Here is a 24,096-nt window from a genome sequence, read left to right as displayed (position 1 = left end):
GAGCAATATAACTCATCTGAAAAAGCTTGACAGGTGGCAAACTTGCTTATTACATTTCTTTCATTACAATAATATCAGCTCCATCCCACAGCTTTTAAAAAAAAAAAAAAAAGAGCAGGAAAAACTGTCTCCTTACACAAGTATCTGTGATGTTACATTGACATCATTTCCCAGGGAAGCAGATGGTGACTGGAAGAGAGGGCTGCTCCAAAGTCCAGCGTTGCTCTTTCCAGGAGCCTACATTTACAATTTAGCTACATTACCCAGCTGAGACAGGGGGACTGCATTTCCATTGCATTCACCCTTGCGTTGCCTTGCAGGCAGTGTGCAGGACAAATGGTTTCTATTCCATCCATGTGCCCAGCTGGTTCAGCCTCCACAAGGTGGTGCAGCCCTTGGTGAAGCGGGTCTGCGACACCGACCGGCTGGTTTGCAGCAAGACGTGCCTCAATTCAGCCGACATCGGCTTCGTCATCGACGGCTCCAGCAGCGTCGGCACCAGCAACTTCCGCACAGTCCTCCAGTTTGTAGCCAACATCAGCAAGGAGTTTGAGATTTCGGACACGGACACCCGCATCGGAGCTGTTCAGTACACCTATGAGCAGAGGCTGGAGTTCAGCTTCGACAAGTACAGCACGAAGCAGGACGTGCTGAGTGCCATTAAAAGGATCAGTTACTGGAGTGGTGGGACCAGCACTGGAGCAGCCATCAGCTACGCCTTAGAGCAGCTGTTCAGCAAATCCAAACCCAACAAAAGAAAGATCATGATTCTCATAACAGATGGCAGGTCCTACGACGATGTCAGAGTGCCGGCCATGGCAGCTCACCGAAATGGTAAGCTCTTCTGTGGCTACCTGCTCTCCCTGCATCCCTCAGCATTCATCCAGGTCAGAGAAATGCAGTTTGCTACGACTTGAAAGGTGCTGAATGAAACTTCATGAAAGAAGGGTAGGGTGATGGTAGGACTAGGTGAACTTAAAGGTCCCTTCCAACCTAGACAATTCTATGATTCTATGATTTCTACTGTCTTAGTAACACATGAAGTCTTCTTTGGCTTTCCAATCAGGATAGTCATACATCTTCCAACACAATTGTAAGACATTTGCATCGGAACAAGAACCTGTTGTTCAGACCCATAGCAGAAGCTTTACTAATGTTTAAGCCTTTCCATGGTTGGCAAAAGGAACTCCCAAAGCACAAACCAGACCTTTCCCCCAATTTGAAATTACCCCTTTCATACAGAGAGGGCACATTGCGACTCACTGCCCACATTTTTATGGGCCAGCAACTACATCTGCAGTATTTATCTTAAATCAAATTTAATGCAATGACAATTTCTATGCTCATTCTAAACTCTGGGTTTCTTTCCAGGAGTTATAGCTTACTCTGTTGGAGTTGCCTGGGCAGCCCAAGATGAACTGGAAGCCATTGCAACGGACCCCGACAAGGAGCATTCCTTCTTTGTGGATGAATTTGACAACCTCTACCGCTTTGTTAATCAGCTCATCCAAAACATTTGCACAGAATTTAATTCCCAGCCACGGAACTGATGGACTCGAGCAAGGCAGGACCCTCGGGCGCCATGCTGAAGGCATGCCAAGTGCCACAGGAGTAATGCCAGCCCTCAGTTCAAGAAATACTGGAGGTGTTTTTGTCTGGCACTTTCCAGTCAGCAAGGTTGATTGCAGCTCTGTCCCTATGCATGATAACGCTCTCTGTAGACTCTTGATTTTATATTTTTTTTCCCTTGCAGGCTTCAGAAACTCTGATTTGGATGGATAGCAAAAGAGGCAGTAAACATGGAGGAAATAACTGGAGCTTTTTGAAAAGCTGCTTCCAGTGCAGACTCCCGGCTGGTCCGATGGCCACCTCTGGGCACACACGAGCTCCTTAAAATGTACCACCTGCTTGCTGAAGTGGCCAGGTCCATTCAGGGCGCCACCACGCTGCTCAGATGCTGTGGCAGAAGCACCTCCATGTGGCACTGCCCACCAGTCAGCATCCAGGTCAGGGCTGAAACACCAAACACTTTTTTTTTTTTTTGCGGGGGAGGGCGCCATGCTGAAGGCATGCCAAGTGCCACAGGAGTAATGCCAGCCCTCAGTTCAAGAAATACTGGAGGTGTTTTTGTCTGGCACTTTCCAGTCAGCAAGGTTGATTGCAGCTCTGTCCCTATGCATGATAACGCTCTCTGTAGACTCTTGATTTTATATTTTTTTTCCCTTGCAGGCTTCAGAAACTCTGATTTGGATGGATAGCAAAAGAGGCAGTAAACATGGAGGAAATAACTGGAGCTTTTTGAAAAGCTGCTTCCAGTGCAGACTCCCGGCTGGTCCGATGGCCACCTCTGGGCACACACGAGCTCCTTAAAATGTACCACCTGCTTGCTGAAGTGGCCAGGTCCATTCAGGGCGCCACCACGCTGCTCAGATGCTGTGGCAGAAGCACCTCCATGTGGCACTGCCCACCAGTCAGCATCCAGGTCAGGGCTGAAACACCAAACTCTTTTTTTTTTTTTGGCGGGGGAGGAGGGGGACGGGGGGGACTCAACTCAAATTTCAGCACCTTCTTAAAAGTAGGCACTCTCTCCATACAAGCTGTCTTGCCAGCAAGTTAAGCTTCAACTAGTGTAAACTCAAGCACTGAGATTTATCCAAATGCAGAGACTGGAAAGCAAGTGAGAGGAAAGAGTCAAGTTGTAGGACCATACAACTGTTTGTCAACCCCAATAAAGCCCCCAAGCCACAAAGCAGCCAACCCACAGGAACTGGAATCTGGTCTCCCACAGCACTGCATTAATATTTCATTTTCAGAAGTGCCTTGTCCCTTTAGCTCTCTTGCTCCGCTCTTGTGCAGCTCAAGGCCTGCAGGACCACAGGAGAGCTGCCAGGACAGAGGAGACTCTGAGAAAAATTGTGACCTTAAGTTGCCTGCAATTAGAAAAGCATTTCAGACCCGCCGCTCTATTGTTAAACCACAGCTCAGAAAAGCTTACAGCAGTCTCCAGCGTGAGGAGAGCTATTCAAGAGCCATTAACAGGATTTAAGAGGGAATTATCCGGAATTTTGTATTATACACTGGGAAAAGCATCATTTCAAGCATTTACAGACACCCTCTCCCAAATTTGGGATTGACTTCTGTTTTATGGATTGATTTCAAAATGAACCTACTGCAGCCCTGGGTTAATCAAAACACATGGTTGTTTCTTAAGTGAAGAACTCACCACATCACTAGTCAGCAGGGGAGGAGTGACACGTTAAGAGGGCCAAAAGAATTGCCCTTTAATTAGCAAGCAGCAGCTGCTGGTTATGTTTCCATCCAGTACAGTTTAAGAAAACACGTTCATTAAGCAAAGTTATTGAAAGAAAGGGATGGAGTTTCAGAGTCAATAAACGGTGTTTGTTCATGTACTTTATGGCAATCAAAGCCACACACAAAGCATCAGGCTTGAGGGGCTAACAGGAAATGGGAAGAAATTAAAACTCAAATTTCAGATCTTACTCACAAACCAGGCTTTTAATAGCATTTATAGTTTCAATAACCATGACCTGGGATGTTTATTATTCACATTTAAATGTTAATTGAACTAAATTGCCATAAGGGAGGTTCCTTTCTGTCAACAAAAGTAGCACAATCTCTTAAATCATTATGTTTGGAAATATGACCGAAGTAGCTCAAAAATTACCAATTAAGCAAGCATAATGCAAACTAATGAGAACGGCAGATTCTGCATGAGCTCCGTGGTGTGGTAACATAAGACAGGCTGGGGTCCTCTCAAGAGGTTATCAAAACCAATCCTGGATTAAACAGCAGTTTTACAGAGGGAAGGTTCTGATCTTCCTCTTAGAAGAAACATTCAGCTCCAGCTTTAACTATTGCATCATCAATACAATCACACTACCCAGACAGAAGGTGCGGAGCACCACCAGCTTCCAAAAATGCAAAACAAAGACATAAAATAAATTTGCATGCAGACTTTTTAACTTTAATCTGTGCTGCTGCACTTCCAAAGCAATAGCCTCTTAGCTTGAAAAAAAGTAAAGATTGAGCATAGGGAGTTAGGTAGAAGCAGAGCAACCCCTGATGCCCCACATTTCCTGACCCACCTCCCTCACTACTGTTCTGCTGAAAGCATCTTTCTCTGTCAACAAAGGACATTACACAGGCTGGACAAAGCAAATGCATAAACTGAATTTACTGGGGACTTCAGACATCAGATTTATTGTCTGAAAACCTGTTTGCTTAGGGTTTCATTTGGGGCCAGCTGAGATAAAGGCCTAAGTCTTAACTTTTAGCTACTCTTAATATTGTGGTTTAATTTTTAATGCAACAGCTTACCACCACATATTGTTTTCCGTACCAGTCGTACTCCTGCAGTATGGAAGAGTGCACTTTGCAGAGACTCCCAAATGTTTTGCTTGTGCTCTGCTGAAAGCACAGCACAGACAGCCGACACATTAGGAACAGTTAGAGCCACACATATTCTTCAGGATGTACATTTTAACTTCTTCCAAAAGCATAAACTTCAAGCAACCACAGCATTCAAATGCTCTCCCACAGGGAAGCTGCACAGCTGTCTTCTGTGCCAAGCACTACAAAGGGCACTTCAGGGTTTGCTGCTGTTTAAGTGGTTTTTCTTAAGTTTACAAAACAACTAAGGTTGCCTATGTGCCTTTTTATTAACTTCTCAGGATGACCTTGAAAATGTTGGATCTCATCGTGTCATTTAATCCAACTCTCATCTAAACTTAGATGTCCTATTCATAAACACTGTAAACTTAAGCGTAAGCCTTAAAACTTGTAAGAATACACTCTTCCATTAAAAAAAAGTGGATCAGCACAGAACATTCTCCTCTTAACCTTTACATTTCCTAATAACCAAAATACTTGCCATCTACTAAAGTTTCTAAATATTGTTTTATTAAAAACCAAGATAACTTACATATAAATCTTCATAAATGTTCAAGGGGGTACATTTGTTTGAAGAAAGCAGCAGAACTCCTTCTGTAACATATACAAGCTATTTTGTGCTTATGAATACAAGTTGCTGTATCTTTTGCAATAAAATTGTCCCAAAGGCATATGTAGTACATGTCTCGTATGTGGTTACAAATAAACACCAAGTAAGGTCCATGCCATTTTAGTTTCTGAAACGCAGCTGAGGTTCTTATTAGATTGGGGAAGACCAAGCAAGGTTGGTGAAGCCCCAGGTGTTTCAATGCCCTTCTTCTACATGCTCAGCTGAAAAAGGCCCAAGAGTGAGTTAGCAGAGGAAGAACCACCAAATTACCTATCAGAGAAAGGTGTCCATGAAGCAGTCCAATGGCTGAAAGGCACCAAAATCATATGTACTTTTCCAAGTCTGTTAAGATCACATCTTATTTGGAACCAGACTTCTTTTGGAAGCTGAAAGAAATTAACACAGTCTCTACACACTTTCTAGACACAGGGGTGAATAAAAAGAGGATCTAGATGTCCGGATGCTTGATGCTGGGCCACCAAGTTTCAGATGCCTGACCAGTGTGGTGGAACCTGCCGGGTGGCTGAGGCATCCAAAAGAGAAGGGCACCAAAGGGTTGGACTTGGAGGCAGGCAGAACTAGGAGCTGTCTGAACTAGTCACTGGAGACACAGCCAAAAGGGGGTTGTCCGGTCACCCTCTCTCTAGGAAAGGAGCACCTTTGCACCCAAGAGTTGGGCTGATGGCCTAGCACTGCTCAGCAACCATGGCACACAACACCCACCCGAAAATAACCACTGATGTCCATGCTCTGGAAGCCTTGGGAAAGCCCAGTGACAGCACTTCTTTGCCTCTAACTCCAGCATTAGCTACCCACATTCTGAGTGAACAACCAAATTAAATTCAAAGTCCAACCATCTCTTCAGAGAGAGTAACTCAAAGCCCTGTTTCCCAGCAGTACCTTACCTTGCTGGTCCAGAGGTGGGACACTCAGTGCCTCTGCTGTCACTGTGCCACCCTGCACAGAGGGTAGCACCTGCTCTGCGCGCCTTCTTGCTCCTCAGTTGCAGCTGCTTTCCTGGTTCAGCAAGAAGAGGCCTTCCCCACGGCAGCTGCTGAGTTTTGCTTTTCTGACAGGCGGGCAGATGAGCTTCCCCTTCTTCCTCACGTTCCTCCCCCCACAGCTCTCCAGCACAGGAGGGGAACCGCTCCGGTAACCAGGGAGAGCTCTGGAGTAAAGCATCCAGACAGGACCAACCCAATCTAAATGTCTTTAGTGGATTAAACACCCTCCCTGTATGCCATTGATAATTATCCACGTTAGCTACTTGGCAAGGCAAAGCAAGCAGTTAATATCAGAAATATTACATAGACACTAAACACTAAGTCAGTCTCCCGTGGTACACGTACCTTACATTACTTCATGGTTGAGCAAAGTCACTCTTTCTCCATCATTCTTCTAGTTATTTTTCTCTGCCCATCAGCAAGCAACACTACAGAAACAAATTGAACCCTTTTCCATTCCCATCTGAATTTGGAAAGTCTTAGACCAGACAATCTGCATTTCCTAAATTACTTACATATTGAAAACATTGCAAAAACATTGTCTATACAGCCAAGTGCCTCAAATTCTTCAAAGAAGTTTGTTGTTTTGTTGGGTTTTTTCCCTCATTAAAAACTAAGCTGCAGGGTATCACAGGCTTCAGGACTGCATCAGCTGCATCACTCACCATCAGCTGTCAGTCATACTGAAGGGCAAGACACAAGTGGTATTTTTCTTAACACGTTTAACCCCTTTTCTGATTTCTAATAAAAACTCTAGTAACACAGCTCAGTAACTCCAACACTCACTCACAGAAAAGACTTCTTTTAAAGCACAAAGAACAGTAGTTAAGAGTTTCACCATATGGCCAAAAGAAATTCTGCTCACTTCTCTCACACAAATCATTATGGGGACGTGTCTTGTTCATAGGCAAACCCGTAAGGATGTCAGGAAGGCCTCCCCTGTGGGAGCGTCACTCCTATGTTGATTGTGAAATAATCTTTCTCCCTGCCTCAGGAATTTTCTACTGACCCTCTCTGGAGGCAGAACACTGGGGTGAAGGCAACTGCACTGTCATTTCATAAAGCAATTCCTCCTTTTCTATGAGGAGGGAAGACAAGTAGGACTAAAACAGAAGGGTTATTTTACCTACTATGGAGAGAAGATGAGAACTTCGCTTAACCCACCTACAAGCTTAGAAAAAACAGGATGGACTCACTAACAAGTCGTTCTGCTCAGTTCTGTGTAGGTTCCCATACCACCCCCTCAGCAGTGCCGTTCTGAGCGTCTTCCCGTAGCAACGCCACTGCCATCTGTGATGTGTGGTTGCTCTCCCTCATCCTCTCTCCGAGGGCAGAACCACGGGCTTGTTTTTCTTTAAAAGCACGTTCTCCCCGGGAAGGGCACCAGGTCTCTCTGCCATCACTGCGCTGCTGACAGACCAGCTCCTGCACAAGGGCACCCTGCCCGCTCCACGCATCCGTTCCTCCCCACGAAGACACTGGGGACCCTGTGCCTAAGTGCATGGAAAGACGGAGGGTGCCAACAGTGCCAAGGTGGCAGAGCAGTACAAAACTAAGACACCTGGAGAACGGAAAATCTGAGACACTTCTGTGAATGCTGACACCTTGCACAGTTCAAGAGGAAGTTCACAGGACTTTCCCTCATGCTCCTCCAAACCCGTGTCTACTCGTCCTAGTCCAAGAGTACTTCCCCCTCCCAGCGCACACCCAGAGACCAGCATCTTGCCATGAGACGCAGAATTACGAACACAATACAAATTGTTGAAAAATAGTATTTATTAGCACCCAATTTACATAATTATATGGTACAAATGACACTTGCTGCTGTAACATTAAATAAAGCTGCTCTGAAAAACCATTGCTTATTTCTGGAAGTCCATGTGATTTCGCTCAGCACAGCACATGGCCACCCCACCTCACCACTGCCATACAAACACCTGCGCCACCACCTCCCTCTGCTCTCGTTTCAAACGGCACACTCACAGAAGCACATCTATATCGTTTCAATGGCAAAATATTTACTTGGCTTATTCAGGCAAGTGAACGTAGCTTTAAATATAACCTGTCCAAGAAGTTTCACAAAATACGAATTGCAGTGAAAAAGAGAAAATCCAGGGCTGCAACTGGGAAGATCAAAAATATACTAGTGTATTTCAAAATAATTTCCCTCTGAATTTTCTGTATTTGCCATTTTAGATATTCATCCAGGATTATAAAATACAGAATTTTAGTAAGAAGTTTAATATTAAGTGTTTGAAGAAGCACTTTCATTTAAAGCAAAATTTTCTACTTTTTATAATAAACGCTTATTAAATCTTTGGAAGACAAATCACTTTTTCAGTTTTCTTATGTCCCATGATTAAGAAGCCTTTCTGAAATCATCAAACATGTGAAATTTATGGATCCTTAATCCCAAGAAAACTACTTCCTTCCCAAGTTAGAGAACAGAAAATCTCATTTAAATTAGCATTCACTTTTGTATGACAGTAGCATTTAAACAAGGTCATTTGGTGGCACCGAAATTCTAAAACAGCCTTGTACTGAGCCATACACAAACTGAGAAGCAGACTATCAACAAATAGGCATTTCTCATTTGGATCCACCACTTCTCAAGACACTTGAAGCCCAACATTATTTCAAAGTAGTCATTCAAAACTGGCGTGCAAAATCATAACCTCAGCGTAGTTCTGAAGGGGAGTCTTAGCTTCCTTCAGCTGTTTATTTATCAGTCACAGTAGCCTTTTCATATCAACTATCTGTCATGGAAATGACCCAAAACAGAAGAGGAGCAACTGTAATTACTAACATTTAAGTGGTTATCACCTGTGGTATCTTCTCCACAAGAGAACTGTCAGGTAATTCTAAGTTCAATAGTTATTCTTGTAGAGAGGAAAAAAAAAAAAAAAAGGTATATTAATATAAATAACAACAAATCCAAACTATGGTTCATAAGGCAAAGAAAACTGTCTTTTTTAACCTGACAGTTTCTTTTAAAAGAAATCAGTTGGAGATATTTAGACAAAATACAATGCAGGTAGTTGATATGCTGACAAACGTCAACAGAAAAGTCTTACAGCAACAATAGTCTTCTCATCATGGATTTTCTTCTACAAGTTTTTTCAGATGCATGATTCAAGGAAAACATAGCAAACGACTGCTTTTCAGTCTGCTTGGGCTATGAAGGTACAAGAAATTAGTAGCTAACATGCTCAGTTTGCATTTCCAGAAAAAGTGCTAACACATATGAGATGGTTTTCAAAAAGCTATGTGTGTTTGTAAATGTCTGACTGCAAGGAAACAATTCTAAGAACTGTACATCTGAAAACAAGCTACATTCAGAAAGCACTATATCTTGATGACAGGAAGAATAAAAAAATAAATTCTTAATGGAAAAATATTAGCTTGAAGTCCATAGTTTTCCCTTATACAATGTTTTTGGCTGCTTTTAGTAAGTAATCCAAAAATAATGAAACTATTTGGCTTGGCAACAAGTTATCCCTTCCCTTTCAGAATAGTACGAATCCAGCTGCATAAATCTTTTCTCAACGTCCCGGTCTAATACTCTGGTGTGAGGACCAAGGGTTTCTTGAAATAGCAAGGAAGTAATTTTGGGAGCCTGCAATTCAAACTGAGGGAATGAAAGTAGACTGGGCTTGCAGACCATGTCAACACAAGGCTTGGAGCAGCTTAAAATACACATGCGCAGGCATGGCTTAAACGTGAGCGTGATCTCCTAGGATCCCAGCAGGGCACGGCAGCACGAGTAGGGTGAAACTAGTTTAACACACAATGCCACAACCCAGACTTAACCAGGAAGCCAGTTGGGCTAAAAAGCATATTATTATTAAACGCTTTTTTAGCTCAGCATAATTTGGATTTTGGAATCTAGCAACACACCTCTCCTGACAATGGACCAGTTGATCCCCACAGATTGTACTATTCAACTGGATTTGCACCTTCTGTAGTGGAATTCAGATGCTCAAAAACTCTTCAATGATACAGCACTTCATAAGTTTTCACAATAAACTACAGAGCAGAAAATTAAGTCAGCAGGTAGGGCAAGAGACAACTCAGTAGAATTAAATGAACTGGAAATAAGGAGGTACAAATCACACTTTTGGTGGTGGTGGTGTAGGGCTGAAGATGAAACCCCATTACCCTTCAAAGGACACTCTAAGAAAAAAAATCAATAGTCCTTTATGGAATTTACCCTGCAATGAGACTCCACTGCAGATGAGATTCTAAGATTCTCAGAAAATACAGCCTAAAGGAGGATTTAAGTGGGAAAATAATTAACAGATATCAAAAGGACAGATAACCTGCACAACAGGTATATTCATTAGCACAGGCAGAGACAGCATTTAAAGGTCTTACTTCCCACCATTCTCCCTCCTGGCATTTGTCCCACCAGCGGAACAAGAGCACGTGCCTGAGCAAGGACTATTTACATAAAGGTCACCCTAGTTGCCCCGTTCCCCCCCACCCAGGTGTTTGTTTCTTTCCTCTGTTGTACGTAATTCTATCTTTTGCAATAGAGATTATTTCTTCTAAAACACCCCCCATATAACTGGATGGATTAACACTGTGGTTTTCGTCAGTTTCTCTGCTGCTCAGTAGAAAAATTGCAGGGATTTTGACTAGCAGTTTACAAGCCACTCGTTTCAGTAATGTTGTCTGTCTCTCAGCTTAAAGACACTGCCAATGGGAAGAGTCCAGACTCTCACGTATTATAACCATCTTCAACTAAACATTAGACAAAATATTCTCAATGCCTTCAGGTCCTTATGGAAAAAGGAAGCTTCCTGAAACATCTGAGTAGTTTTTTCAGGGAAATCTTTGCTTCCTCTCTATCACTCCACACTAAAGGCTACACTGAGCACTCCTAAGACACTCACCATCAGCAGACACCCAAGAAACCCCAAATTACCATGTCAAAGATTGCAACGTCTTATACAGACCGATTTACCATATGTAAGTGCTTTACTCTCATATTCTGATTTATTTAACAGTGTAATGCAAAACAATTTCCACTAAAGAGCCAAAAATTTCAGAACGTTTTTAAATGCTGCATTATAAGCAGCATCATGTTTTCACAATTACTTTTTATGAATCTTATCAGCTCACTCATTAGAAAACTGAAAGACATACACGCTAAGTCACAAACTGCCTGGAACCACTGGTCCCATTCACATCTCATTAGTATGAGAAGGTACTGAAGGAGTACTTCTTACAGAATGGGCTTTTTACGGTGAAGTCAGTCACAGAGATGACACTGTATGTAATAGATACCAATATGTAGATAATGGCTTAAGCAAAAAAAAAGGCAAGAAAAATGAGAAACAAGCCTAACATTTTACTCTGCTTCCCAAATTTCGTGGCTTTGGTTCAATACTAACAGACATCATTAGACAGAGTCTCAGTCCTGCAATTTTGTTTTTAAATAAATCTTCATGCAGAAGCAAAAGAGTAGTCCCACTACAGTGTCTGAGGAACTCACCTTCGCATAATTGGGTCCCCAACATGACAACTATATTAGCAGAAGAGTAAATTCTGTTCTTAGAATTTAAGTAATAATTACAAATCTCTTGTCATCTCCTCATCTAAAGTGCCATAATTCTGAAATTTGAACAATCTCCACTTTTGACACAACAGTGCTTCACTTGGAATCTGGGTATTTACTAGATTTATCTTTCATACAACATGCAACAGTGGATGAATTAATAAATCTGAAGAATGGGAGAGCCTCACTAAACTTTTAAATCTAACCTTTTAATGTTTTCCTCTGCGATACTATCGGGAAAAACTCTGCACTTCTTCCCAGGCAGATTCTTCCACGATGACACCAGGCACATGGAGGGTACATTGGTTCTGGCCATTTAACCTATTTATCCCCTACAGAGTTCAGCAAATGGTCTCCCTGCTTCCCTTGCTGTTCAGCACACAAGACCAAACTTGTGGTCTTCCTACACAAAAGCATCGTGTCACAGAGGAAAGACACAAACAAATGACCGCTGCCTACAGATCTCTAAAGTGAAAATACAAATAATCTCATTTGCACATACTCCTACGCTGCAGATATTGTTTCAGATTGCAAACCTGATGCTTCAGCAAAGAGGACTCCAAGGAGAACACTGATGTAGTCTCTTGTACAGGCACAGGGACAACTACAATGGCTGCAATTTTCTTCCTTAACTCAGCCCTTGTTACTAGTTTTTACAAGTTTTACTAGATATTTAACTCAAGTGTCAAGTAGGCTCCCTAGGACAGTCTGCAAAGACACTGCCAAACCACAGCCTGCAAATGCTTTCAAATAAACATCTTGAAAGGCATTTTAAGAAAATCCAAAACTTGCTTACTGGTTACGCCTGCTTTTCGATTTTTTGTTTCCTTTGGGATGGACTAATACTTCCGCCAATCAAACACTGCTCAAATGACACATCAGTTTATGGAAATTGCTGCTCCCCAAAATTACATTGGTAAAAAGTTAAGAAGGAGGTGGGGAAAGGGGACACATCTGTGATCGAACAGGTGTACTAAAAAAGGTGGTGTAGCTAAGTCCTTTTCTCTCTTACACATTTATTCAAAAGGACAAGTTCCTGGTTAGTTTGAATTCATAACTGCAAAACGGTGTTGGCATGACCTAATCACAAAGCTGTACGGTGAACATCACACACTCAAATACATTACATATGGGACTGTTTTAACCTAACATTATTTCAAAACATATGGTCTAAAAAATAACCTACAGTACATGGCATATAGTTCTACAGGCTTCTTGCTAAAGAACATATTTTTATCAAAATAAAGATGAATGAGATCCCAAAATATTCATTGGATTATTTTCTTAGAAGTAATAAAATCTTTGACTTTGTATGTCAAAAATTTTGTCTTTGAGGCACAAAAATAAATGCAGAGACTAGCATTTTGTAAGAGTGAAGACAATGTTTTCCACAATATAATTATATCTAGAGCTTCTTCCAGGCTATTACAAATCATTTTGGTAACTGAATCAAGTATGTGAAAGCAAACAGCACAGTGAAGTAAATTAGAAATAAAAATGAGAGTATTTAAACCTAGTGGACCAATTTTCACCGTACAGAAGGACTGAAAATTCTCCCATTAAAGTAGTTAGTAAAACCAAAATCAGTAGCACAGGCTAACATACACCAAAAATTATATGAGTTAACCATTAAAAAATGTACCATGTAAATTAGACATGGGAAAAACATAATGGTACAATGCCATACACTGATGTTGCACAAAAAGTCTTTTTTACAAGAATAAGCCTTAGGTCCAGGGTTTTGGGTGGTTTTTTTTACAACTTCAATAGACACACGTATCACATTCAAGAAAGATACCAATTATATTGAACCACAAAAAACTGCACATAAAAGGGAAAAAGTAAAAATGATTTAGTGCCCTAAAAATGAGAAGTTCAAAGCTTGTAAAACCCAGGATAATGATCAAACAGGAATTAAGTATCTAGCTGCAAAAGAATCATAACAACCTAACATGAAGAAGAAACTTGAGAAGCAAAAATGTTCAGAGTTATTTAAAACAGTTGCCAGAAATAAAGATAGATGGTTTAGGTTTGTAAGACACTAGCCAGAAGACCAAAAGTTTGGTCTTCCTACACAAAAGCATCATGTTACAGAGGAAAGTCACAAACAAAACCCACATTTACTAGATGACTTTCAGACCAAGTCCAACAAATCATGCATGTGGAATGGTTTTGTGGGCACCAAGATATGGAGAACTGAGCTAAAAAGACAAAACCAAGAAAAAGTTGTTTAAAAAGAGTAGTCTAAAAAAATAGCTTGAAAAAAATGGAAAGAAATGGAAATACACAGCTAGAACCAATTCGTGCATGCAGGAACCAAATCACAAAGATGATGAGGAATATGTAAAATGGCACAAATGTGGCTTGGAATACTGGCATGAAGTTACAAAAAAGAACTACTAAACATCATGCAAATCCTCCTGTCAGTGAGACGTAATCATTGAAATAATCTTCAAATGGAATCCTAATTGTTTAGAACATATATAAGACCTCACTGGCCAAGACAATCTTAAAATGCACAAGTCTACAACCCTGCTTTAGCAAGCAGATGGACTAGATAACCTAAATAATTTTTTCATCCCTAACTCCTACGATGATGTTCAGAAGATCTGACAGGCTCATGCACAATACCCTGCAGTCCTACAAGGATGTGAGCAAGTACAGTAAAAAGACATTGACATCTAGTATGAAGACCAGCACAAAAATATATGTAACTCCACAACCTCTTTGTAAGGCTACATTTGTTTTGTTTTGTTTTTTTAAAGGCACCTCATCCTCTAGCTATTGCCAGCTTTTAGAAAAATCACTTTTCAGTTTGAGCAAGAGCTCAATAGTGAGAAGGAAGCATCTCTCAATTCACATTTGAACAGCTACTTCTTACATTCCAATTGTAATCAGAATGACAGTCTTTAAAAACAAGCATGCCAGCCTATTAGTTTTATGTACAGCAATTTAAACAACTGTAACTACATATTGTATTGTGTAAGCAAAAGCACAACATTCATTTCATACTCACACCATTATCCTTTGTATACACAAACTCAAGAGAACTCTTAATACTAAAACATTAAAATGCACCCATGGAGTCTTCCCTTACTAGACACATTTAATACATGTTTACAATATATATACACATATATAATATACATAACTTTTAGAATTTTTCAAATAAATCTTTGTAATTTCCTCTTCAAAAAGAAATAAAATAACGACACCGAAAGAACACAAGTCAAGTACACAGAACTCTCACAAAGTTGAATGCTCAGTTTTGCAGCCAAGTTTCCCCCTTTCCATCATAACCAAAACACTTTATAAAAACTAAATAATCTGAATTACTATTGTAGTCATCTGTTTCATGGTAGAAGTTCTAATCTTATCTATGGAAATATATTGCATATCAATATCATGAAGTGACATATCTGAATATTCTGAGCAATAAAAGGTATTCCAGGATATTTTACCAGTAAATACAACGTGTCACAGGCTCAAACAGCACAAGTCAACCTTTTATTCTAAATAATATAGTTAATTTCAACTCTGAGATCAGCTTTAAGTGTGGTCCCATTCCCCAGTGCCACTCTAAAAACAACACAGTCAAATCCTATGTTGATATCTTTCAATGATTCCTTTTTTAAAAGTGTCAGTTTAAAGGTAAAGATTTATTTATCAGTTTCCAGTCTTAACCTCAGGCTGGTATGTGGGAGAATTGCATGAGGTTCCTTCCTATTCACATCAGTACCAGAAATCATCTCCAGCAGAAATTCTGCCTTCCATTCCCATTAGAGGAAAACACCAACTTCAGGCTTGTGAGCAGTAATACCTCTGATGATGATGACATGTAATATAAAAGAATCCACTCACCTTCCTTCAAGAAAGGCTACGAAGACTAAAAGATCAGATTAAAAGTTATTTGTCATTCAAATCAACAGAGACGCTCTGAATAGATAAACAAAGCACATCTGTTGAGTAACTACAGGAAGTTCTCATTCTTTGGGTAACCTAATCAATGGGACAATACACCCAGTGAAGTGGACAAGTTAATAGTTCCACAAATGATGAAGCTGGGAAATTCCTCTAGAAATAGCAGAATCTCTCAAGTTGATGGAACTTTGTACAGTTCCCACCTATTGCAGTAGTAGGACTCATACAAAGCATCAGGTATACATTTAATCTTCAAAAGAAGTATTTCACTGTTATCCTTAATGCCCAGAATGATACCCTTTTTAGCAGGAACAGAAAGCAGAGATGAATGTTTGATAGTTAAATTGCAGAACAGCTTCTTTAGAAAGCTTTGTAATAATTTCTTGTGCCAGATCTCCAAGAATAAACAGCATTATAAATCTGAATAAGTTAAGTCTGCTACTACAGTATATACAGACTGCTTCAGTCTGTTGTTAATTGGGACTAGACTAAAGGCTCAGCTTCTAGCCACATGCCAATACAGTCTTTAAAAAAAATTTATAAATTTTTTTGCAAACTAAATATTTAAGGTATAACACAGAAGATGTAACAAAAACGTTACTGCATTTTTATTTATGTTAGTAATTTGCTTTCCTTTAACTGCATTTATCTTAGGCTAGCAGCCAGGTGGCTGAGACTAACTATCCACTACTGCTTTCTGAACAAGATTCCTTTATTTATACCAAAGGGATGACAAAGTGCCTCTCACATGACACACCAATGAGCATGTGAACTGACACTTTTTCCAGGTGATTCAATTTTAAGTACATTAAGATTCCTCAGTGAGAAGTATCCCAGGAAGCTTCCCTCTTTTCCTACTCCCTGATGCAATTAGACCCCTTCTTTCCAGTACTCCATTTTATTAACAAAGAATACATAGACCTAGTTTCACCCAAGGCCTGCCTGGACGAAAATTCACACCCTCTGAAATAAAAGCATTTCTTTTGTTTTTTAACTATTTGAAACTGAGAGTTTCCAAGCTCTCAGCACCAGCTGAGCTCACAGAAACCAGAACAAACGTCAATTTAGAAAACAGCACCCTGCAAAACTAAACACTTACAAACATTCTCTGAATTACAGGGCAGGATAAGAAGACTCACGCCCTTCTCTTCTCTTTTGTGCAGCTGGTTAAATATATACAAAGCTAGAGTTGAAAGGGAAGCACTCTGTCATACAAACACTTTAGCCAGGGCATCTGCTCCTGCACTGGCAATATAACATTTGGAGGGGTGGAATGCCACATCATGAATGGACTCGTCAAATTTTTTGCGATGAGCAGTAAATTCTTGGATACAGGTCTTGCTTTCAAGATTCCACAAGCGAATCGAACAGTCATGACCTAAAGAAAGGGGAAACAGTTTTCTTTATAATTCTCAGGTCTGCCACCATTATGAGAAAAAGGAAATGAAAACGGAATGTACTTACTGCCAGACATCAAATACAATCCATTAGGATCAACAGCTAAACTTGTAACTGCATCTAAGTGAGCTACCATGGAGTGGATCAGTTTTCCTTTGAAAGAAAAGATTCATTTAGGTTACTTTCTGAAATTCACTTTGTTATATCTATTCACTGCTTAACCCTACCACAGCCCACATTATAAATACAAGATTTGTCCCACGACTGAATCATTAAAATTATGAAAGAAATCATTCTTTTAATGGTTACAATCTCAGAAGAGCCACAGTATCAATATCACCAACTTTGTTAGATCTTTGGTTTACATCTGCAAAACCACCACAAAGCTGCAATCACTGTGCATTTCAAATATCTGCTCTTTAAGTGAATTAAGCGAGTTCAGGAGTAAGATCTTGACTGAGAATGAGGGCAGAGGGGCTGAGTATACTAAAAAGCAATGAATATAAACTATATAAGAATATGGGATAATTTTAGTAAACTCAGAATTAATATTCTATTACAGTTTATTACAAAAATAATAAAACACAGGTCAAATGTGTGGGGTTTTGTTGCAGAAGATAATAAAACAGAAGAAAATGAGAGGTGGTTTCCTCTGCTATTTATTACAGAACTATGTCATCAAACAAATCGGGTATTTCCAGCTTTTTCCTCAGCTTCCATTGGGTCCTTTCAACTCTCGTTATTTAACATACATCTGGGAGGTACTAAACTTACAGTCAACAAGAATATTGAAAGATGTCTATTTAACTTTTAAGACAGTGTGACCTGGAAGTCACAAACTGAAGGTTATCAGGATTCACAGTCAGAATACAAGATCAATACTACCATTTCTATCAAAAAGTCCTTTAAAAACTTGAGAGTTAAAATCACACATCTCAGTGTGACTCCCACGACAAATTAGAAAAAGTATTATAAGCTGCCCAGCTGCTTCTGCAAAAGTGAGAGATTTGGAAAAATACAGTGAATGAAAATAAGAACAATGCCTACAACGGAACTTCTACCTCCAAGCCATCAGGCAGAAGCCTTGGAAGCACTAAAGGAGTGTCAGAGCTTCCTGTCCTCAGATGAAAATAACACAGACAGCACACCAGAAGAAACATGAACACAAAGATTTTGAAAAAGCTTCCTTTTATGTTAAATATTGATAACCCCCATACATAAGGCATTTTAGAAGAATGGACAGAGAATGATGCAGATTCCTTATCAATGTGCCAATGAAGTTTTATGTGGCCCGGCAATCTTTGGTCTCTACTGGTGATGAGAGATTTCTGTTTCAGGGATCCAATTCTTGACATCCTTCAGCATTTATGTGAATAATATTAATCATAATGACATTCTGTTTATGTTTTATGTCATACAACCGCTCTGACTAGGACCTGCTGAAAAGATGCATACCTGTATTGTTGTCGTAGAATTTGATGTGTCTGTCTTCATGAGCAGTGATACTAATTGGAAGAGTTGGATGGCTGATGACTCTGTTTATCTGACAGGAGGAACTGACGGCTACGAAGAAAACCCACACATATCAATACATGTAAATTACTAAGTTATTTGAAAGATTGCTATTAAGAAATATATATTTAATCAATCTCATTTGCAAAATAATCCCTATCTTTATATAATGGAAACTCTCAGCTAGCACCTTATGTAATGTGGTTGACTCTCAAATATTTTCCAAATTACACACACACAGAGGCATACATGAACCGTATGTATGAGTGCAAATACAAACAAATGAGGTCCAACTTTTGACCACGGTATTAGATGGGCACATCAGGCAAGAATATGAAGCCAAAACCTGACTGAAAATACCTTTTCTGCACTTCCCCACCTCCACATTCCTCTTCTTGTCAAGCCAGGCTTTCTTCATAACATACAGACAGTACAGGAAGACTAACACTCTAGGCAGTAGGTTTCCAAACAAACAAGATCGCATGCCCTCACCCTCACAGAGCAAAACCCACCTACTCCTATTTGATAAAATTCTTATTGAAAAAAAACCAATGCTAAACTATACATAGGAGAGCCATTTTCCTAGCCTTCAAGCATCTTGAAATATCATATATATACATATACACACAACACACAAACAGTATGGGCGTTTTTGATTAGAAATCTAGACATTGCTGTGATGCACAAACTAGTGCAAGAGTGGTCTTAAGAGACATAGATTACCACAAAAAGACAAATAGCCACTCCACAGAACATCAAAATGCAGTTATCTCCTTTCATGTGGAAGCTGACTGTATTTAGTTAAACTGCTGCCGAAGAACACTCACATCATCTAATCAAAATTCTTACTAAAATAAACAAAATGGAATGCTACTATAGGATCATTTGCTACTAAGTTGGTAAAGACTTCAATTTATATTCTGCTATAAAAATCTGAACCCTCAAGTAGTGTCAGCATTCACAGGACACTTAAAAATTATTAAAGTGTAAATTAAAGAAAAAAACCCATATTTGTACTAGTAACCTCCCCTAAAATTGCTAAATGCACATGAGACTGCATCAGAGCCAGCTATCCTCAAAGTTTTAAAATGCTAAGCAGAGTGAAGCTTACACTGAACAGCAGAGTCCCTAAATAGTGGTCGTAGGGCATTTCAGGTAACTCCTTTTACTCTTACCTAATTCTTACAGAAATAATTCATTATTTTTTAAAAAATACATGTAAGCTTTATAGTACTGTTATATAACTAGAGATACTAAACAGAGACTGCTGGTTGCCATACTGTGGTCTAGTTTTCTTAGAGAAATACTACTGAATTACAGTAAGGAGGAGGTGATGAAAAAAAATACAATGTAAAAGGGAAAAAAAAAAAATAAAGGTAACTTCCAGTGTCCACTGAATAGAGAAAACTGATTTGGGACTCTTTTTTGAGACAGGAACAAAGATGTGGGTTAAAAAAAAAAAAAGAAATCCCGCACAGTAAGTAATATAAAGGGAGATTACGCTTTCCATTCCCTCTCATAAAATTACAGACTCATTTAACTATATTAAAACGGACAAGCAAAGCCAACAAGAAGGGCTTACTCCTTTTTAACAACATAATTAAATAGTAGAATTCAGTGACAAAGCTTTGGGGGAAAAAAATATCAAAATTTTAACAATATAAACATCCAGTCTTTTTTATCACTTGACCATTTTGGCCTGAATATGAAACCTCACGCTTCAGCTCATTCTGGTCTCTTTCCCAATGCCAGGGCAAAATAATTTACTGAGAGCAGGCTCCTTACAATTTCCTCCAAAAATTCTGGTATTAGCCACTGCCATGATCCATGGCATTGTATGGAACCTTGGGAATACTCTTCCACTGGAGCTTTGCTTTTCTCCCACAGTGAAAACTGCAACTAAAGCCCAGCTGCAAAAGCAAAGAGTGTATATATAACTTAGAAAAGGGATAGATATTATTGAGGAAAACTAAAAAAAGAATCCACACACACACTCCCAATTTTTTTAACAAACTCAAGTTTAGATTTTCCTGATATTAACTCTATCTTGCAATTTTGGACTAAAGAGAGAATGGAAATCTTTAAGCTGCAAAGATCACTGGACTTCATCAAAGAAATCTATGCTTTTGTTTGTGCTACTGTTCCTTGAAGAGTAATCCAGATAATGTGGGGTTGCTTCTTCTACCTTATTTGAAAAGTACGTGCACTCTTCTGCTACTGAAATACCCACGAGGTCTGCTGTAGTAGTAATAATTTACTGCTACATCTCAAAAGCTTGTAACAGAATTCATGCCATAATTTATCACGGCACTGCCTAATTGTTTGGAAACACCAAAAAGACTATCAACAGTACTGATCTTAAACAAGCAATTTCTGTGTGGGTGGAGGGATGACAGTTTTGATACATACTAGTATCCACATTGGACTCCAGGGTAAGAATTTGTTGCCGTGTCTCCATGTTAAAAATGCTAGTGTGTCCACTGTTAAATGATGCTACCATGAGGCTTGGATCACTGCTCACGAGATCTACTGATGAAGGGATTCCCATTTCTAGAAAGCAATGTAGAAAACATTTTCAGAAGATTTAGTTGGTATAAAGAAAATCAAAAAAGAAACAAAAAACCCCAACCAATAAGCACCTTAATATCGAGGGGCATGATTATTAAAATAAATGTTACATTTTAAGACCTACATTATGCCAATTTAAATACATTGTCCTGTATGATCACTATTTTAATCCTATTTTCTGATATGCTTATCAACATTTGTTACTAAGGTGATGTACCTGAAAAACTGCAACTGCACAGAAATCTACTTTGAAATTAACAAGGTATGAACTCCCTGACCCCTTTTCCTTCCTATAACTGTAAGAGAAATTCTCAAACAAACCTCCATCGCATCAAGCAAAAGGACATGAAACTGAAGTGGTAAAATCATTTACATGACAGATGATTAACATTATTATTAAACTGGGCAAATTCAGACCTTTAAAAAACCTTAAACTTTCCAGGTGCAAATTTTATACACTGACACTGGAAAGCATGGAAAGTTACATAAATATATTATTAACTTGTATTGCTAAGTTTTGTCCATCCTGCCTACTATGGTATACATCTGATCTCCTTACAGTGTAGCTATCTGAACACTACACGACAGGAGGCCATATCATGAGAGCTTGGGTGCAGGAATTATCCTGTAGAACTTTTCTCCTCCAATGTCCTGTTCACCACCTGCTACGTGAAAGAACAACGCTGGTTGCAACAGATGCCAGGAGGAGGAGGAAAAGGTAGAGACTGAGACACTGAATGTTAAGCAACCTAATGTCCATGGATCCAGATAACACGGGAATACCATCACCTTTCTCTAAACCTGGGAGAAACATCTGTCTTGGACACATGACCTCAGAAATGTTGCTCGGGAATGGTGGTACCTATCTGCTAGTGCTCCAAAAAAGCCAAAAAGGATTGGTGTTATAAGAAAACACACATTTCTAAAGCAACCTTTACTACCACTGCCATACCTGCTTACCTGCAGCACCCTGGTAAGCCTACAATGGTTTGTCTAAAGGACTTAAATGATGATATTTTAGAGAATTTGTTCGAGGTTCTCAATAAGCCATAAGAAAACTCAGTTTCAAAGGAGGATCTTTGAATTTCGCAAGTGGGTTTAATTTTAGTTTGGCATACAAAAAACCCAAAGCTTAGCTCTGTGAGGCAAGACTACTCCCTCTTCCCCTTTAATTTAATAATTAAAAAAAAAATGAAATACCAAAACCCTCTATGTTAGAGGCACAAGGAACAGAATCTAGAAGGTACAGTGACATTGGCCTGAGACAAAGCACTGGCTACTCCAAACCTCTATTGCAGGAAGAAAGGGCTTTTTATTCTGGCTAAACCAAAAGCAAGGGCCTAACGGAAATTCAGTTTGATTATGAACTATGGAGTTGACAAATTATACTCCATGGTTCCAGTAACATCAGCAGATCATCTGCAGCAGTTGGCTTTTAGATGTATGGGATTGTCCCCATGTGTAGGTATCTATTCAGCTGGTGTCAAAGGAGAAGGGACCCAAAATTCACTCTTCCCAAAAACATTCATATAGATATAAAATCCAGCAAAAGAAACAAGAAAGATTTCTATTCAGTAGCCAAAATGGTGGCAGCCTGAACTGTGATGCTCATGAACTTTAAGGTAGGGTAATTTTCTGTACCTTGATTATCATTAAATATATTGAGAGCTGGAGCAATTTCTGTAGCTTTCCATAGACGTATAGTACCGTCTGCTGAACAGGACAGCAAACGCTGGTGCGCTCCACTGTAAACCAGACCCCACACTGCATCTGTATGGCCTACAAAAGCACCTCTTAGAACAGAAGGATCTGCAAACAAAACAGAACAAACCATATTTCAAAACAGAACTTGAATTAAGTCAATAAATGTATCTTTGTCTGCATTTATGGACCAATGAATTAGAAGCTAGCAGTCCATAAAAACATCCCAAGAACAATCAGGTCACATCAATATAGAAGTCTAAATTTTTCTTGTATGAAGATGCTTGAATTTCATCACCATACATGGCATTCAGTTATTCAGTTTACAACTAAGCAGAAGGGACAGTATTGAAGTTGGCAAAGCACACTTTGATGTTAATACCTGCTCTCAAACAATCACTAATTAATGGCACGTCAGTCCCTTTTTTCCAAAAGCCAGCATTTTGGCAAACTGCATCTGAAGCTACAAGAAGTGAAAAATGTTTTAAAACACAGACACAAGGCTGACATCCATTCACATCTGGTAAATCTTATTAAACTGGGCTTTTTTAGCTGTTTGCAACAACATTAACAGCTTTGGTCTCAGACTATACAACCTCTTTTGCCTCCCAAGTGCACAGAGATTTGTGGAAGAAGATAACATTAAAATAGACATTTGCTGTACTTGCCAAGTATCAGGTTTAGTCCTGACTTTTTCAACCTAGCTGTTTCTCAAAATTGCGATGAGATCCAAGTCTTTTTTAAGAAAATGATGGATTTTATCTTCTCATCAACAAGATTCAGTATCAAAACAAAAAATAACCTAAAGTAATTGAAGCCAACATTCAATTTTCCCTTTTAAATTTTCAGAGAAGCATTATCTACAAATTATACTATTTTAGCCATGTAATATTAATGTCACTAAAAGTAAAATTTGACTGGTTGGTGTGACAGCAACGTACCATAAGAGTCATAGGGGTCAATGTTCGGGTTGGTTGTACTCCAGCCATGGATGAGCCCATCCATTCCCCCACTGTAACACTGTTCACCATTACTGCTCATCACCACGCAGAGCACTGGTCCACTGGAAAAACACACACCCCCCCGGCAAGGAACATTGACTATTAATATTTCCATTATGTGAAAAACAACTTCAATGGAATCTTCAAATTTCTCTTACAATTCACTTGTTGCACAGACCGCAACAAAAATTGTGCGTAGTCAGATCATATGCTACCAACACTTCCCACAAAAAAAACCTCCACAATATTTGGTAATGTAACTACAATCAGGACAATTTAATCATTATGGACATGAAAGATGAGAACTGTCATACTTTTAAGCTATAGGCTTTGTTATTTTGCATAAACAGCTCTTTTTTCCCTTTTTTAAAGATCTAGGGCTCTTTCATTAAACCGATTCAGTTGACGGTT

General features: G+C 39.4%; 2 protein-coding genes across 5 annotated transcripts in view; one reads left to right on the top strand and one right to left on the bottom strand.

Annotated features, from left to right (window-relative positions):
• Positions 1-5,081, top strand: part of VIT (vitrin) — a 56,232-nt gene extending 51,151 nt beyond the window's left edge. For 2 of the 3 annotated variants that reach the window (XM_014951283.1, XM_014951282.1), the window contains 2 exons: positions 321-834; positions 1,372-2,038. In XM_014951283.1, coding sequence (XP_014806769.1) covers positions 321-834; positions 1,372-1,550 — 693 coding nt within the window. In that variant the 3' untranslated portion in view covers positions 1,551-2,038. Of the gene's footprint in view, positions 1-320; positions 835-1,371; positions 2,039-2,067 lie in introns of those variants that run through there. The other variant, XM_014951281.1, reaches the window with a different exon arrangement.
• Positions 5,082-7,782: 2,701 nt separating this feature from the next.
• STRN (striatin) overlaps positions 7,783-24,096 on the bottom strand; it is a 73,683-nt gene continuing 57,369 nt past the window's right edge. For both annotated transcript variants that reach the window (XM_014950817.1, XM_014950816.1), the window contains 6 exons: positions 23,626-23,747; positions 22,625-22,792; positions 20,825-20,965; positions 18,359-18,466; positions 16,970-17,056; positions 7,783-16,883 (listed from right to left, as the gene is read on the bottom strand). In XM_014950817.1, the coding sequence (XP_014806303.1) occupies positions 16,714-16,883; positions 16,970-17,056; positions 18,359-18,466; positions 20,825-20,965; positions 22,625-22,792; positions 23,626-23,747 (796 nt within the window). In that variant the 3' untranslated portion in view covers positions 7,783-16,713. The remainder of the gene's footprint in view (positions 16,884-16,969; positions 17,057-18,358; positions 18,467-20,824; positions 20,966-22,624; positions 22,793-23,625; positions 23,748-24,096) is intronic.

This window comes from Calidris pugnax, unplaced genomic scaffold, assembly GCF_001431845.1.
Source record: "Calidris pugnax isolate Ruff unplaced genomic scaffold, ASM143184v1 scaffold24, whole genome shotgun sequence".
Taxonomy (NCBI): domain Eukaryota; kingdom Metazoa; phylum Chordata; class Aves; order Charadriiformes; family Scolopacidae; genus Calidris; species Calidris pugnax.
The sequence above is the reverse complement of the archived record's forward strand: the minus strand, read 5'-3'. Positions and strand labels throughout refer to the sequence as shown.